Source organism: Plecotus auritus (assembly GCF_963455305.1).
Source record: "Plecotus auritus genome assembly, chromosome: 3".
Classification (NCBI taxonomy): Eukaryota; Metazoa; Chordata; class Mammalia; order Chiroptera; family Vespertilionidae; genus Plecotus; species Plecotus auritus.
The window spans coordinates 211,135,432-211,148,540 of NC_137772.1; the positions used below are offsets into that span (position 1 = coordinate 211,135,432).

The following is a 13,109-nucleotide window of genomic DNA, read 5'->3' on the forward strand; positions in this document are numbered from 1 at the left end:
GGTGAGCTTCAGTTAGTTAGACCATCATCCTGTGCACCTAAAGGTTGTGGGTTCGATTCACAGTCAGAGGTACATACCTAGGTTGCAAGTTCAATCCCCAAACAGGAGGCAACCATCTATGTTTCTCTCTCACATCGAGGTCTCTCTCTCTTCCCCTCTCTCTAAAATCAATAAGCATGTTCTCCAGTGAGGGTTAAGAATAATGATGATGATGCTTCATCACAACTAGTGTCACAAAGTGGTCTTTTGAAATTCTAGGATAAAATATGAGAAAAGGAAAAAAAAAACACAAGACACCAAGAAAATGTTTTTGACATACACAAAATTAAAATCAAAACATGATTATCATTTCCTTCCCCTGATCAGTAAAGTCTCTGACAGAGATTTAGAAAAAAATTTTTTTCAAGATATGGCAACTTTATTTCTAATATGTGGTTTACTTCTATAGTTTTCACACCACCAAAAAGATTGGGATTCACTTAGTCAATCAAAAATCCTCCCACTAGCTTATACATTGTTTGCATAATACATCTCTCTTTATCTCTCTTCCCCCCTCTCTCTCTCTCACACACACATAATTAAAAATATTGTATTTATCTTTAAAAGAAAAACAGATAAAAGACAGTGATTTTCCCCACCCCTGGCAAAATATGTGAACTAATGACCAAAGTAAAATAAAAGCATATAACTGGGATTTAAGTCAAAAGAGCAGGTTATTAACTGTGATTTCAGTAAAGTCACTTGTCCTTTCTGAGCCTTAGGGTTTTTATTTAACTTCTAAAATGTGAATAATACCTACCTCCCAGGTTTTCTTGTGGGAATTACATGAGATAGTGAATTTTAAATCTCTATAAAAATAGTACTCACTATAAATTTTTTAAAAATCCAACATAGGAAGTAGAATGCTCAGATCCACATTAATTATCATATCTACTGTTGGTATGATTTTCTTAAGATGGCCAATGAAAAGGATTAAGACAAACATTTGGCTTCCATAACACTAAACAATTATAATATGCCACAAATTTAAAATTTCTATAGAGCAAAATCGGTCAATCCTGAGAAACACTGTCAGCTCTGAAGTTAATGTCCCGTCAAATCCGTTTTTCTATATGAAAGACTGCATACATTGAATACATGCCTATAAATCAAAAGTACTCTACGAAGGATATTAGCTATATTTTTTAAATATTGAATTAGACCTTTGTTCTTAATCTAAGACTATTACATAGTTTTAGATTAACACAGTTTAACATAATTTTTAAATACTTTGAGGTAAAATATTCACAATTTAAATATGTTCTTTGCTGTATCCTCAGCTCCCAAAACAAGGCCTGTATTTTAAAGTCATGTCAATGAAAATGGATGCTACAGAAGAAAAGACCAGTACTGTTTTAAATAAAGTCCAAGTTACTCCAACACTTAAGTAAATGAAACCTGTATTCTCCTCCAAGTACTCAGACATAGGGATGGCTGTACGTCATGCCAACAAGCAAAGCACCATAAAGTATCGTAACGTGGTTTAAAATTTTCAAGTACCTTACAGAAAAAGTAGTCCAGCTGTTTCATGTTCTCTCTTGGATATATTTATGTTTAAGAATGCAAATTTTAAAATAGACTATCTATTTAAGTCTGTCTGTTTAATTATATCACAAATATACTTTAAATTTTCAAAAGCCTCTCCTGCTTAAACACTAGCAACTTTTATTTCATGATGCATGAAAGAGATTCTCTCTCATGTTGGCTTCAACCTCAATAATTCCTAGAAAATAGAATTCAAAAATTTACCAATCATTCTTATTATAGAAGACAGTGTATATATCACAAAGAAGTTTAATCAAGACTAGCTATATAAACTGGGTATGTGCAAACAACCACCTAATCTGATACTATAAGAATGATATGAAATTTTTTTGTATGTATAAATTAAATACTCTGAAAACTTTACTCTTAAATAGAGAAAAGATAAAGGTAAAGAAATAATATAAATCATATTAATTAAAATTCGTAGTTACAAATGCTGCCAAATTTAGGATAGTTACTCTTTTACTTCTAACAAATGTTTCAAAGAATGTACAAGTAATGCTTTTTAAATCAGTTGGCCATATACTCTAAAGTTTGGCTTTTTTACAGTTTGTGCTTTTTATTTTTACACTTGTACCATTTTTTTGTGGCAAATTATAGCCTCAATTTATACAGTTTACCCATCATTTAAAATGATTTCTTTTTCACATTTCCAAGTTACTTTATAAGTTCAATAGGGTGATTTGCCAGAATTTTCAAACCCAGAATTATATAATTTATTGTCTGATTGGACTTTTTACAGTAATTAAATACTCATAGATTTAAGTACATTATTTTAAAACATTTAAAATGTAAGCCTTTTATTTTACATTAGCCCTAAAATCATTTGAATCTTTGTAAATCATAGTAATCATTAACAGAGAGTGATAAATTCAATCATCTGTGGAACACAACAGGTTTTCATTTTTTAAAAATGTCTATAGTGTGGTATCAAAATTAGGAAATGACATCTTCATTAGGCATGTAATTACTTTACAGTATGTGCTGACTTCCCTATATCATACCAGTTTAAAAAAGAGGGTTAACAAACACAAAACAACCAAAAGATTGTAATGCCCGTACCTAATACTTCCTAAACTGGCTTTGGACTAGTCACCACTTCATCACATACCATTTAATTTTATTGTCTTTTCATGAAAAGGAAATTCTCCCACTCGTTGGTAACATTACAATATAAATATAACCTCCCGACTCCAGAGCTATTATTTGGGTTTTGACTGCCACTCCTGCTATTCAACTGTCATCTTCTTTATATGATGAAGGAGAGCATCTTTCTCCAGGTGAGCCTCTGCAAGAGCCATTTTAGCTTTAGCCAATTCCTGCTTAAGAGATTCATTCTCTTCCATGAGCTGAAATGATAAATTTGAAAAATCAGAGAATTTATTCATTTTCAGAAAATATAGACAATTTATATATCAGCTAAAGATGTGACACTTGGAACAGAAAAATACCCAATGCTGGCAAGGGTACACTTATCCTGAAAACTGCTTTGAGAAGCTATTTGGAAATACATATCAAGCCCTTAAAAATGTTCATAAGTACTGACCCAGCAATTCAAAACACTAATTAAAGCCTACTTTTGAAATCTAGCAGTGAATTAGTCTAACTTTATTTTTTTTAATATATTTTATTGATTTTTACAGAGAGAAAGGGAGAGGGATAGAGAGCTAGAAACATCGATGAGAGAGAAACATCGATCAACTGCCTCCTGCACACCCCCTACTGGGGATGTGCCTACAACCAAGGTACATGCCCTTGACCAGAATTGAACCTGGGACCCTTCAGTCCGCAGGCCGACGCTCTATCCACTGAGCCAAACCGGTTAGGGCTAGTCTAACTTTAATTTCCGTGGACCTCTCTGTGGCTTTAGACACTGTGGACCTCTCCTCTCCTTCCTACGTATGTCTCCTCTCTGCCTTTTCTGCCACAGCTCTTTCATGTTTATCCCTCTCCACATATGGACTTTTTTATATATATATATATATATATATTATTGATTTTTTACAGAGAGGAAGGGAGAGGGATAGAGAGTTAGAAACATCGATGAGAGAGAAACATCGATCAGCTGCCTCCTACACACCTCCCACTGGGGATGTGACCACAACCAAGGTACATGCCCTTGACTGGAATCAAACCTGGGACCCTTCAGTCTGCAGGCCGACGCTCTATCCACTGAGCCAAACCAATCAGGGCCACATATGAACTTTTTATCCTTTCCTCCACTATGTAGGAACCCTTACATTTTAATGTTCTGTTAGCTTCCATAATTGGTCATCTTCCTTTATCACTGAGTCACTCTCTTACATGATCTCATGAACTCCTGTGGCCTGATCCAGCAATCAACCACTCTCAAGCTTCAGACCCACATTCTGAATATCTTATTAGACATTTTTATCTAGATGGCTATTAGGTCTCCCCTCCTCATTAAGACTCAGTTCAAGTATTTTATCTTCTTAGGACAGTTTCTTAACCCCTAATTATGAAGATTTGATAAAACTAAGTACTTTCTCCCCAGAAAAATGCATTTACTAGTACGTGAAAATATTTGTGTTTAATTTCAAAAAGATCTCAGATTTCTTTTGGTACAGTTTAAGAATTCCTGCCTTATAAACCAAGCTGGGTACTTGACTGTCTGTCCTTAATTGCTAGTATAGCATTACACAGTATGTGGTAACCAAAATTTGCACACCTGTCTTTCCCACTAGTCTTTGAGTTTTTCAATAGAGAAGAGTGGTATACTGTTTAATTCTATATCCTAGCTCAGAGCTGACATCCAACAAATCCTGTTGAACAGATGAAATAGCTCATTCTGTGGTTCTATCATAGAAAATTAAACTTTTGCTGGACATTTTATTTATAGTGGCAAAAAATATGAAGCAACTCAAATGTTAACAAATGTTACGAGGAAGGTTTAGATATGACAGTACATCCCCATCCATATTACCCTGTCATTAAAATAAATATGAAGCATAAGTAGCAATATCCAAAAATAATTGTTAAACAATGTTAAGTAAAACAAAATACAACACATACACTAGAATAACAACTGTTTAGGAAAATTATGGAAAAGAGCCTAGGAAGAAAATAAAGTAGTACTAAAAGCATTGTAGGAGGTTAGAATATATTAAAGTTGTTTTAAATATTTTTATTAAATATTATAATACTTTTGCAATTTAAAAATAAGACATCAAAATGAATACGTCGTCCAGGAAGTGTTCCTGGATTCCAGAAACCAGCACTCTTCCACATTGACTCCTCTATCTCCTCATTAGACTACAACCCCTCTGAAGGCTGAGCCTGTCCCTATTTGCTCAACACTATAACCTTCACTACGTGGGGGTTCATGACAGGTACTCGGTAAACATTACTTAGATAAGTAAATAACTTCTTAATTATTTAGTATCTAACATTTATTTTAATTACTGAAACTGAATGAGAATGAATTAGTTTTCCCCATTACCTGTTCCCGAGTGAAGTTAAAGGAGCGCTCAGGAGAGTGAACTGACTGAGAAGGCCAAGGTGCCTCTGGACTTGTCTGAGTGGCTTGAGTGACACTGTGCTGTTTCTTCAGATCATACTTTCCACTGGAAATCTGCACTGATTCACTTGTGACATTTTCTTTCAAATCATTCCCAGTATTATGCATCTCAGAATCTGAACAAGTAAAATGTTCAGATAAAACATTTTCAAATACCTGATAAATCTTAATTTTTATTGTGAAAAACGAATTTTAAAATGAATACATATCTATTAGTATGAAGACATTATTACAAAATAGAAAAAAACAATGAAGTGAATACAACCAAAAGCTCATTCATTGTAAAGATGAACAAAATTGACAAAACTTTAGTTAGACTGACCAAGAAAAGAGAAAAGAAATTAGAATTAGAAATAAAACATGGGACATTACTATCAGCCTTAATGAAATAAAAATGATTATAAAGAAATACTATGAACAACTGTATTCCAATAAAGATAACTTAGATGAAACAGAAAAATTCCTAGGAAGACAAACTACCAAAATAGACTATAAAAGAACTAGACAATGTGAATAGACATATAACAGTTAAAGAGATTGGATCAGTGATAAAAAAAAAAACTACCCATAAAGAAAAGCTTTCAATTGTGAAGTCTACCAAACATTTAAATAAGAATGAATACCAAATCTTTACAAACTCTCCTAAAAAATAGAAGAGGGGAAACATTTCTCAGTTCATGCTATGAAGCCAGTATTACTGATTCCCAAACCAGACAAAACTAAAATCAAAATGCTCATAAATATAAACACAAATATCCTCCACAAAATATTAGCAAATCCACATATATAAAAGCCAAGCGACCAGAACAATGGAACAACCGGTTGCTATGACTCGCACTGCGGCAGCCAACCAGCCTGATCAGGGCCCCGATGGCGCCCCTCCCCCCAGCCGGCCTGAGCCCCCTTCAGCCCCTCCCCCGCCCGCAGCCCCTCATCTGGCCGGCCCTGCTGGCCAACTGCCTGCGGCCCCTCCCCCCCACCGGCCCAGCCCAATCAGCACCCATCAGGGCAGCAGGCTGGACCCCACCTGTGCACGAATTCGTGCACCAGGCCTCTAGTATAAAAATAATTGTACACCATGGCCAAGTGGGATTTATTTCAGGAATGCAAGTTTGACTTACTATCAAAAAGCATAATATATCACGTTAATAGAATAAAACAATTCACATGATTATCTCAATAAATGCAGAAAAAACATCTGATAAAATCCAACACTTTCTCATGATAAAAACACTCAGAACTAGGAATAGAAAGGAATTTCTCAATCTGATAACGGCTAGCTACAAAAAACCCACAGCCAATATCCCTCTACTTAATGGTATAAGACTAAAGGTTATTCTCCTAAGATCTGAAATAAGACGATATAACAATATCCTAGAGGTTTTAGGTAAGACAATTAGGCAAGAAAAAGAAATAAAAGGCTCTCCCTTCCCCCACCTAAAATCAATAAAATATAAATAAATAAAAAAGAATTTCTGACCCACTAATGATACTTATTGTTCTTTTGCAGTATTGTTATAACTTTATTCTTCTTTTAACATATTTTATGTCATTTGATGAGATTTTGGTAGGCGATGAATAATGAATGCATGCATATATCAGTCCCTCATATTTCACTCTGAGGTAGCTACTAACAATTGAGGAATAGAACACCTAAGTCTATGGACTCAAGCTCTTTCTACTACTCTACACTACCTTATAAAATATAATCCTTACATTAGAGACCTTAAAAATATTGCTAGAATGTATATACTAGTAGACATTAAAGTAGAACTAAACATATGGCAATATACCATAAGTATAAAGGGAAGCTACAGATAACCTTGGAAGAAAATGAACAGTTCTATTGAGGAATACAAGCAAATAAGATTATAGAGGTGGGAAAGTGGAAGATAAATTTCTATACAGGGAGTATAACAGGTCGATCGAGCAAATATACAAAAATAGTGGGAAACAAAGCTAGGAAAGAGATCAAATAAGAGATCCAAGTAAGATCAAGAGACATGTAAGACCATAAAACCCCTCCCACTTTCATTCGAAACACATTGGTAGGATAGGTACTAAATCAACTGTAGATGAGTTATTTCCGAGACAGAGATCCATACATAGGTAATATTTTATTACAATGTACTGAAAGTGTCCCTCAATCATCCACTCCTACATATGTACACACATATAATGGCAGTATGAGTGAAAAGAAACAATCAGCATGTAAATAATGTAATTCCAAATTTCAGTAGGTATTCAGTTAAATAGGTTTTCATATATACCTCTGATATGAAAAGAGCCATCGTCATTTCTCTCTACCACAAGATGATCAATGTGAATGGCTACAGGAGCTGGTTCAAGGGATACTGTACTACTACGAGGACTGTCATCCTATAGGAAAGAAAAATAGTATTAGCAAGTTGTTATTTAAGTAAATGATAAAATCAAGATAATCATTTTCTTAACACATATTACCTCAGTCAATATTTTTAATGAGTTATAAATGTATCTTTTAGATAATACAGAGAAAACTGCCCATTCTATTTTTATATTTTCTAATTTCGATGAAGGATCTCCACATCATTCAATAAAAACACCAACACATTCATTTCAGTGCTGATAAAGTATATATTACAGAGAAGGCATATTCTCAGGCATGAATCCGAAGTTCAGGTGGGCAAAGTTAACATGTATAACATGAAAATGTGAAAATATTGACATACTTTTAAATTTATTTTTGTGTTAGAAACTTGTATCTTCATTGGCATCACTGTTGCAACAGTATCATCTTCCAAAAAATGTTGAATATTTGTAAGAGAAGATGTAAGAAACTCAGTGCTAAAGTTTTCTATATGGCATTGCAGAAATCCATTTTTTTCTGCAAGCAAAGAGTGTATTACAGCACCAGGCCCACTTTCAAATCTCAGCGTAATCTCAGGAGAGGATTTGGAATGAATAACAGCTTTATGCTCAGAACCTACAGAAAAAAAACATGTAAAAATTGTAACTTGCAGTACTACTCAAAAATGTCACTCTTGTATGTCATTAGAGGTTACAATCATTTTGTACGATGGGAAAGCAATAGTAAGGTTTTAATATTCACCCTTAATTTAAATGATAGTTACAGTACTTATACAACACTAGTGCCCCGGTGCACAGATTCGTGCACATTGAAAGGAAATTAATTAGAAGAAAGGTTCATGCGGTAATTACGTTACTGCAAAAAGTTCTATGTCAAAATAGTATATATAATATAGTATTATAAAATTAAAACACACGTGTGATTGGCACCAGCATGAGATTTATATGTACTGACGCCAGTCGGTTGATGAATAAATTGTGATGTGGTTCACATTGAATGTCAACAAAAACAACCAAATTCACAATCAACAATGACAGATCAAAACACATGTATGCGACTGGCATCAGCAAGAGCTTTATATGTATCACACATGCGCGAGTCAATGTTTGTTTGTTTGTTTGTTTATTTTAGAAGAAAATGTCTTTATGTCTCTGGAATAGGAAAGTGTTTCTTTTTTTATTATTATTTTTTTCTTTATTAAGGTATTACATATGTGTCCTTATCCCCCCATTAACCCCCCACCCCTCCTCAACGTTTATTTTTAAATTGCCAGTGTGTGTCATATGTACCAGTTGGTTGGCAGGTCGGATGGTCAGATAGATAGATAGATAGATAGATAGATAGATAGATAGATACCATATATAACCCTCATTTCCTATTTTATAGACAATTTTCTACTGCAATAATATTCATTTGTCTCTATTTTAGTTTCATTTGTCTCTATTTTCTACTTTTGGTAACATGAAACAACATACCATGATATAAATCTGATATCATATAGATACATATAATACTTTCAACAATAAAGATTTCATAAAAAAGAAAAGAAAAATAAAGCTGATATCATGCATACCTCAGATACTTAAGAGTGTATCTGGATATGTACCTATCTACAAATCTGTAATATAATGGACAATGGTCATGAAGAAACAATCATGGCATTTAAAGTGACTACTAAGACATTTCTCAAGAAGTAACAAAATGGCTTTGCACCTTCCTCATTAAAACTGGGTATTAAATATTTACATTTATTTATGCCTTAGCCTTGTTAAAAAAAAACTTTAGGTAGCTTACAGAGATATAAATATGTGAGTTCAAAAACAAATTTTAAAACTTCAATAAAGCACCCAAAGAATATCCAATTTAAAATAAGAAAAGTTTCTAGTGGAACCACTGAAGTGAATTGGCCCTTCTGGCAACTGTTTTGTTTATTTTACTTTACCCAGCTCTAAAAAGAACAGGAGGAAACATGCACATGCCATAATCAGATAAAAAGTAAGCAATAGAAAAATAAGGACAGAAGGGAAAAAATAGGTAGGAAGGTTAATAACTCAAAATGCATTATTTAAATTTCTGTATCAAAGACAGACCAAAAACGAGCTTTCTAGAAACAAAAAGAAAAATACGATCCATTTCACAATTCATAAAACCCATGAGTTAAAAACAAACTAATTATTCTGGAAAGGCCAAGAGGTATCAATTGTTGAGGAACCAAAGTTATCTGTCCCATGGGTCCACATAAGAAACCCCACTAATTAAATTCATGATGAAAAATGTTTATTTTCCCTCAGTGAATATGTACTTAGATATGTTAGTATTTCCTATATCAAGAAAAATTAGAGTTAACACGTTAAGCGCCAACCCTGTTTTGTCTTCCTTTCCGTTTAGCTTGCGATATCCGATTTCACCAATATGCTGGCGTCCAGAGACTGACGAGGTCAAAACGTATAGTGTCAGTCACCGGTGACTGACATGGCGCTTAACGTGTTAATTAACTTGTCTATCCTATATAATAAAAGCCTAATAAGCAAATTGACCAAATGGTGGAACGACCGGTTGCTATGAGTGCACTGACCATCAGGGGGCAGACGCTCAACGCAGGAGCTTCCCCCAGCCTGTAGGCCCCAGGCCAGTCAAGGCGAGTGCCAGCCAAGGCGGGTGCCAGCGGGCCCCCCCCCCCAATCATCCCGCCACGGGGAAATCAAGTGGCAAGGCCAGCTGGCAAGCGGGCCTGGTGCCACCCCCCTATTGCCCCACCGGAGGGCGGGACCAGCAAGCTGGGTGCCAGTGGGGGGCCCTGGTCACCCTCCCCGAAAGGAATCCAAAATCCACACATTATAGAAAAACAAAAACAAGCAAACAAAAGTAACCAAATACAATCTTTGTTCATATGTTAATAATGTTTGAAATGTTAAAGCAAAGTTTTAAAATCTTTTTCCATTTATTCCCTTTCCCCATCCTTTTCCTCTCCTTTCTCTCTCCTTGCTTTTTTTGTTTGTTTGTGGGTGTGTGTGTGTGTGTGTGTTTATCCTTCTAGCAACCAGCTGAGTGAGACGGTTGGGAAAAATTAAGGTATTAGATAGCACTGACTATATAACCCATACATACAGGCATTTCAAATGGACTTCTTCAGTTAAGAACAGTATGAACAAAAGTAATAAGGTATGGTACTAAGCGAACTATAAATAAAGTTAAGAAACTAATTGTGCAACTGGAAATAATCTATGACTGTACAATTAGAAAAGTGGTTGGGTTGTATACAGAACACGGTCTAGGTTCTGAAATTTTATGTTCAATCTTTTTTTATTTTTGTCCACTATAAAACTTTTCCAACGATATACTTAGTTTCCTTCTTTTTGCATGTTATTGGAATCTTACACTTGCTAATATAAAATTCTTGACTTTTTTTAGCAGATACATTGTAAACTGCAAGGCCTACACACAGAAAAAAGCCAGGAGCCAATTTTTCCCATAATGGTTTATAGGGAAACTAGAGGCCCGATGCACCAAATTCATGCATGGGTAGGGTCCCTAGGCCTGGCTGGCAATCAGGGCTGATCTGTGGAGTGACAGTCGGGGTGACCGGGGGGGCCCCTGCTGGCATCTGCCTTGGCTGGCCTGGTGCTGCCCGCTTGTCAGCCCCACCCCCTGGCAGGGCGATCAGGGGGCAGCACCAGCCCGCTTGCTGGCCAGCCCCGCCCCCTTGATTGCTGCACTGCTGCCGCCAGTCGCCTCCCTCTGTGAGGCGACTGGTGGGGTTGACCAGGGGGCCCCACTGGCACCTGCCTTGGCTGGCCTGGGGCCTGCAAGCTGGGGGAAGCTCCTGCGTTGAGCATCTGCCCCCTGCTGGTCAGTGCACATCACAGCAACCAGTCATTCCACCAGTCGTTCCACTGTTTGGTTGATTTGCATATTAGGCTTCTATTATATAGGATGGCAAATTTATCTGCAATTCCCATGATGTGAAGTGATAGCATACTTATTTGATATCATGTAAGACTATATGTATTTCAACATGTTACCTATCAGATACAGCATTCTGTGTATATATAGCAAAGAAAAATATTACAGGGCTGTGATTTTTTAAAACATTTTAAAACTTCAATATTATCATTTTAAATTCTTAATATAACTATTCTATTAAATCATTTCTTCAAATGACTAAAACCCATAAATACCTTTATTTAAACTTTGAAAAAGGGATTTGAAAATGTGGCTTCCTCTTCATACCCTGCATGTATTTTTGTTTATATCCCTCTATGTCCAAGGAGAGTGTTGATCTTAGAATAAAGAACCACAAGAACAGGATACATGATTTTTCCAAATACCAAGTATTTGGAAATGTTTGCTTATAGCTATGGAATATAGAAATTGACATTTATTCCAGTACTAGAGGCCTGATGCACGAAAATTCGTGCAAGAGTAGGCCTTCCTTCCCCTGGCTACCGGCACCAGCTTTCCTCTGGCACCCGGGACCCAGTTCTCCCTCCTCCAGCCGCCGACAGGCAACTGGGACGTGGGCTTCCCTCCTCCGACCAGCTGCAGGCAACTGGGACCCAGGTTTCCCTCCCCCTGGCCAGCCGCATGCACCCGAGACCCAGGCTTCCCTCCCTCTGGCCGGTCGCAGGCACCCAGGACCCCAGGCAGCTTTGCCTGGGCTAGCCACAGGCACCCGGGACCCCGGGTGGCTTCACCCAGGCCCCGGCTTTGTCAGGAAGCACATCCGGAATGATGTCCGGAAGACAAATGGTCTATCAGGTCTAATTAGCATATTACCCTTTTATTAGTATAGATGGACCTAAGTTTGACCTTTTAGGATTACTATATCACTCTTTTCATATGGAAAAAACTCAGTAAGACTGAAAAAGTAAGACAGAACTTATCAACAGAAGAAACAAACAAACAAAAAACCATTAGAGAATACATCAACAAATTATATTTCTAAATTTAATCAACATGAAAATAAGGTGATGTAAATGTAATTTTTCTTGAATTCATTCATATGGTAACTAGTGACCCGGTGCACGGATTTGTGCACATTGAAAATAAATTAGAAGGTGGCCAGTAGGGCGGTACTAGAGACGAGACCGGCTGGACACGTCCTGGAGCCAACCTCCCGCAGTCCCTCCCCAACCGGCCGCACCTGTGGTCACGCTGTGGCTCGAAGGGCGTCTGCAGAGTTAGCGGGGCCCCTCTGGCAGGTGGGGTCCCTCGGCCTGGCCTGCGGGGATCGGGCCGAAACCGGCTCTCCGACATCCCCCAAGGGGTCCCAGAGTGCAAGAGGGCACTCAGCAAAGTTGCTGTCATACAGGGTGTGGAATGCAAATGCAAGTGTGCAGTAAACCAGATTCAGGGCCGACAGTGCCCCAGCAACAACATAACCCATGGCTGAAGGTGGAATCACGTGGCCCCGCAAGGAATTGGGCTCCCTCCTCTCTGATTTCGGGGTGCATCACCCAAGAACTGCTGCTGCCAAGTCACTGCAGCTCAGCAACTTCTGCATTGAGCATCTGCCCCCTAGTTGTCAGTGTGTATCATAGTGACCAGTCAGACGGGCAGAGGGACACTTAGCATATTAGCCTTTTATACATATAGATGAGTCACAGGTATAAAAAAAAGTTTTAAGTTATATTAAAA

General features: G+C 37.0%; 1 protein-coding gene across 3 annotated transcripts in view; it reads right to left on the reverse strand.

Annotated features, from left to right (window-relative positions):
- Nucleotides 1-409: 409 nt before the first annotated feature.
- The window catches only part of BLTP3B (bridge-like lipid transfer protein family member 3B), an 81,842-nt gene continuing 69,142 nt past the window's right edge, over nt 410-13,109 (reverse strand). For 2 of the 3 annotated variants that reach the window (XM_080662916.1, XM_080662917.1), the window contains 4 exons: nt 7,834-8,087; nt 7,393-7,501; nt 5,045-5,238; nt 410-2,933 (listed from right to left, as the gene is read on the reverse strand). In XM_080662916.1, the coding sequence (XP_080519042.1) occupies nt 2,814-2,933; nt 5,045-5,238; nt 7,393-7,501; nt 7,834-8,087 (677 nt within the window). In that variant the 3' untranslated portion in view covers nt 410-2,813. The remainder of the gene's footprint in view (nt 2,934-5,044; nt 5,239-7,392; nt 7,502-7,833; nt 8,088-13,109) is intronic. The other variant, XR_013960292.1, reaches the window with a different exon arrangement.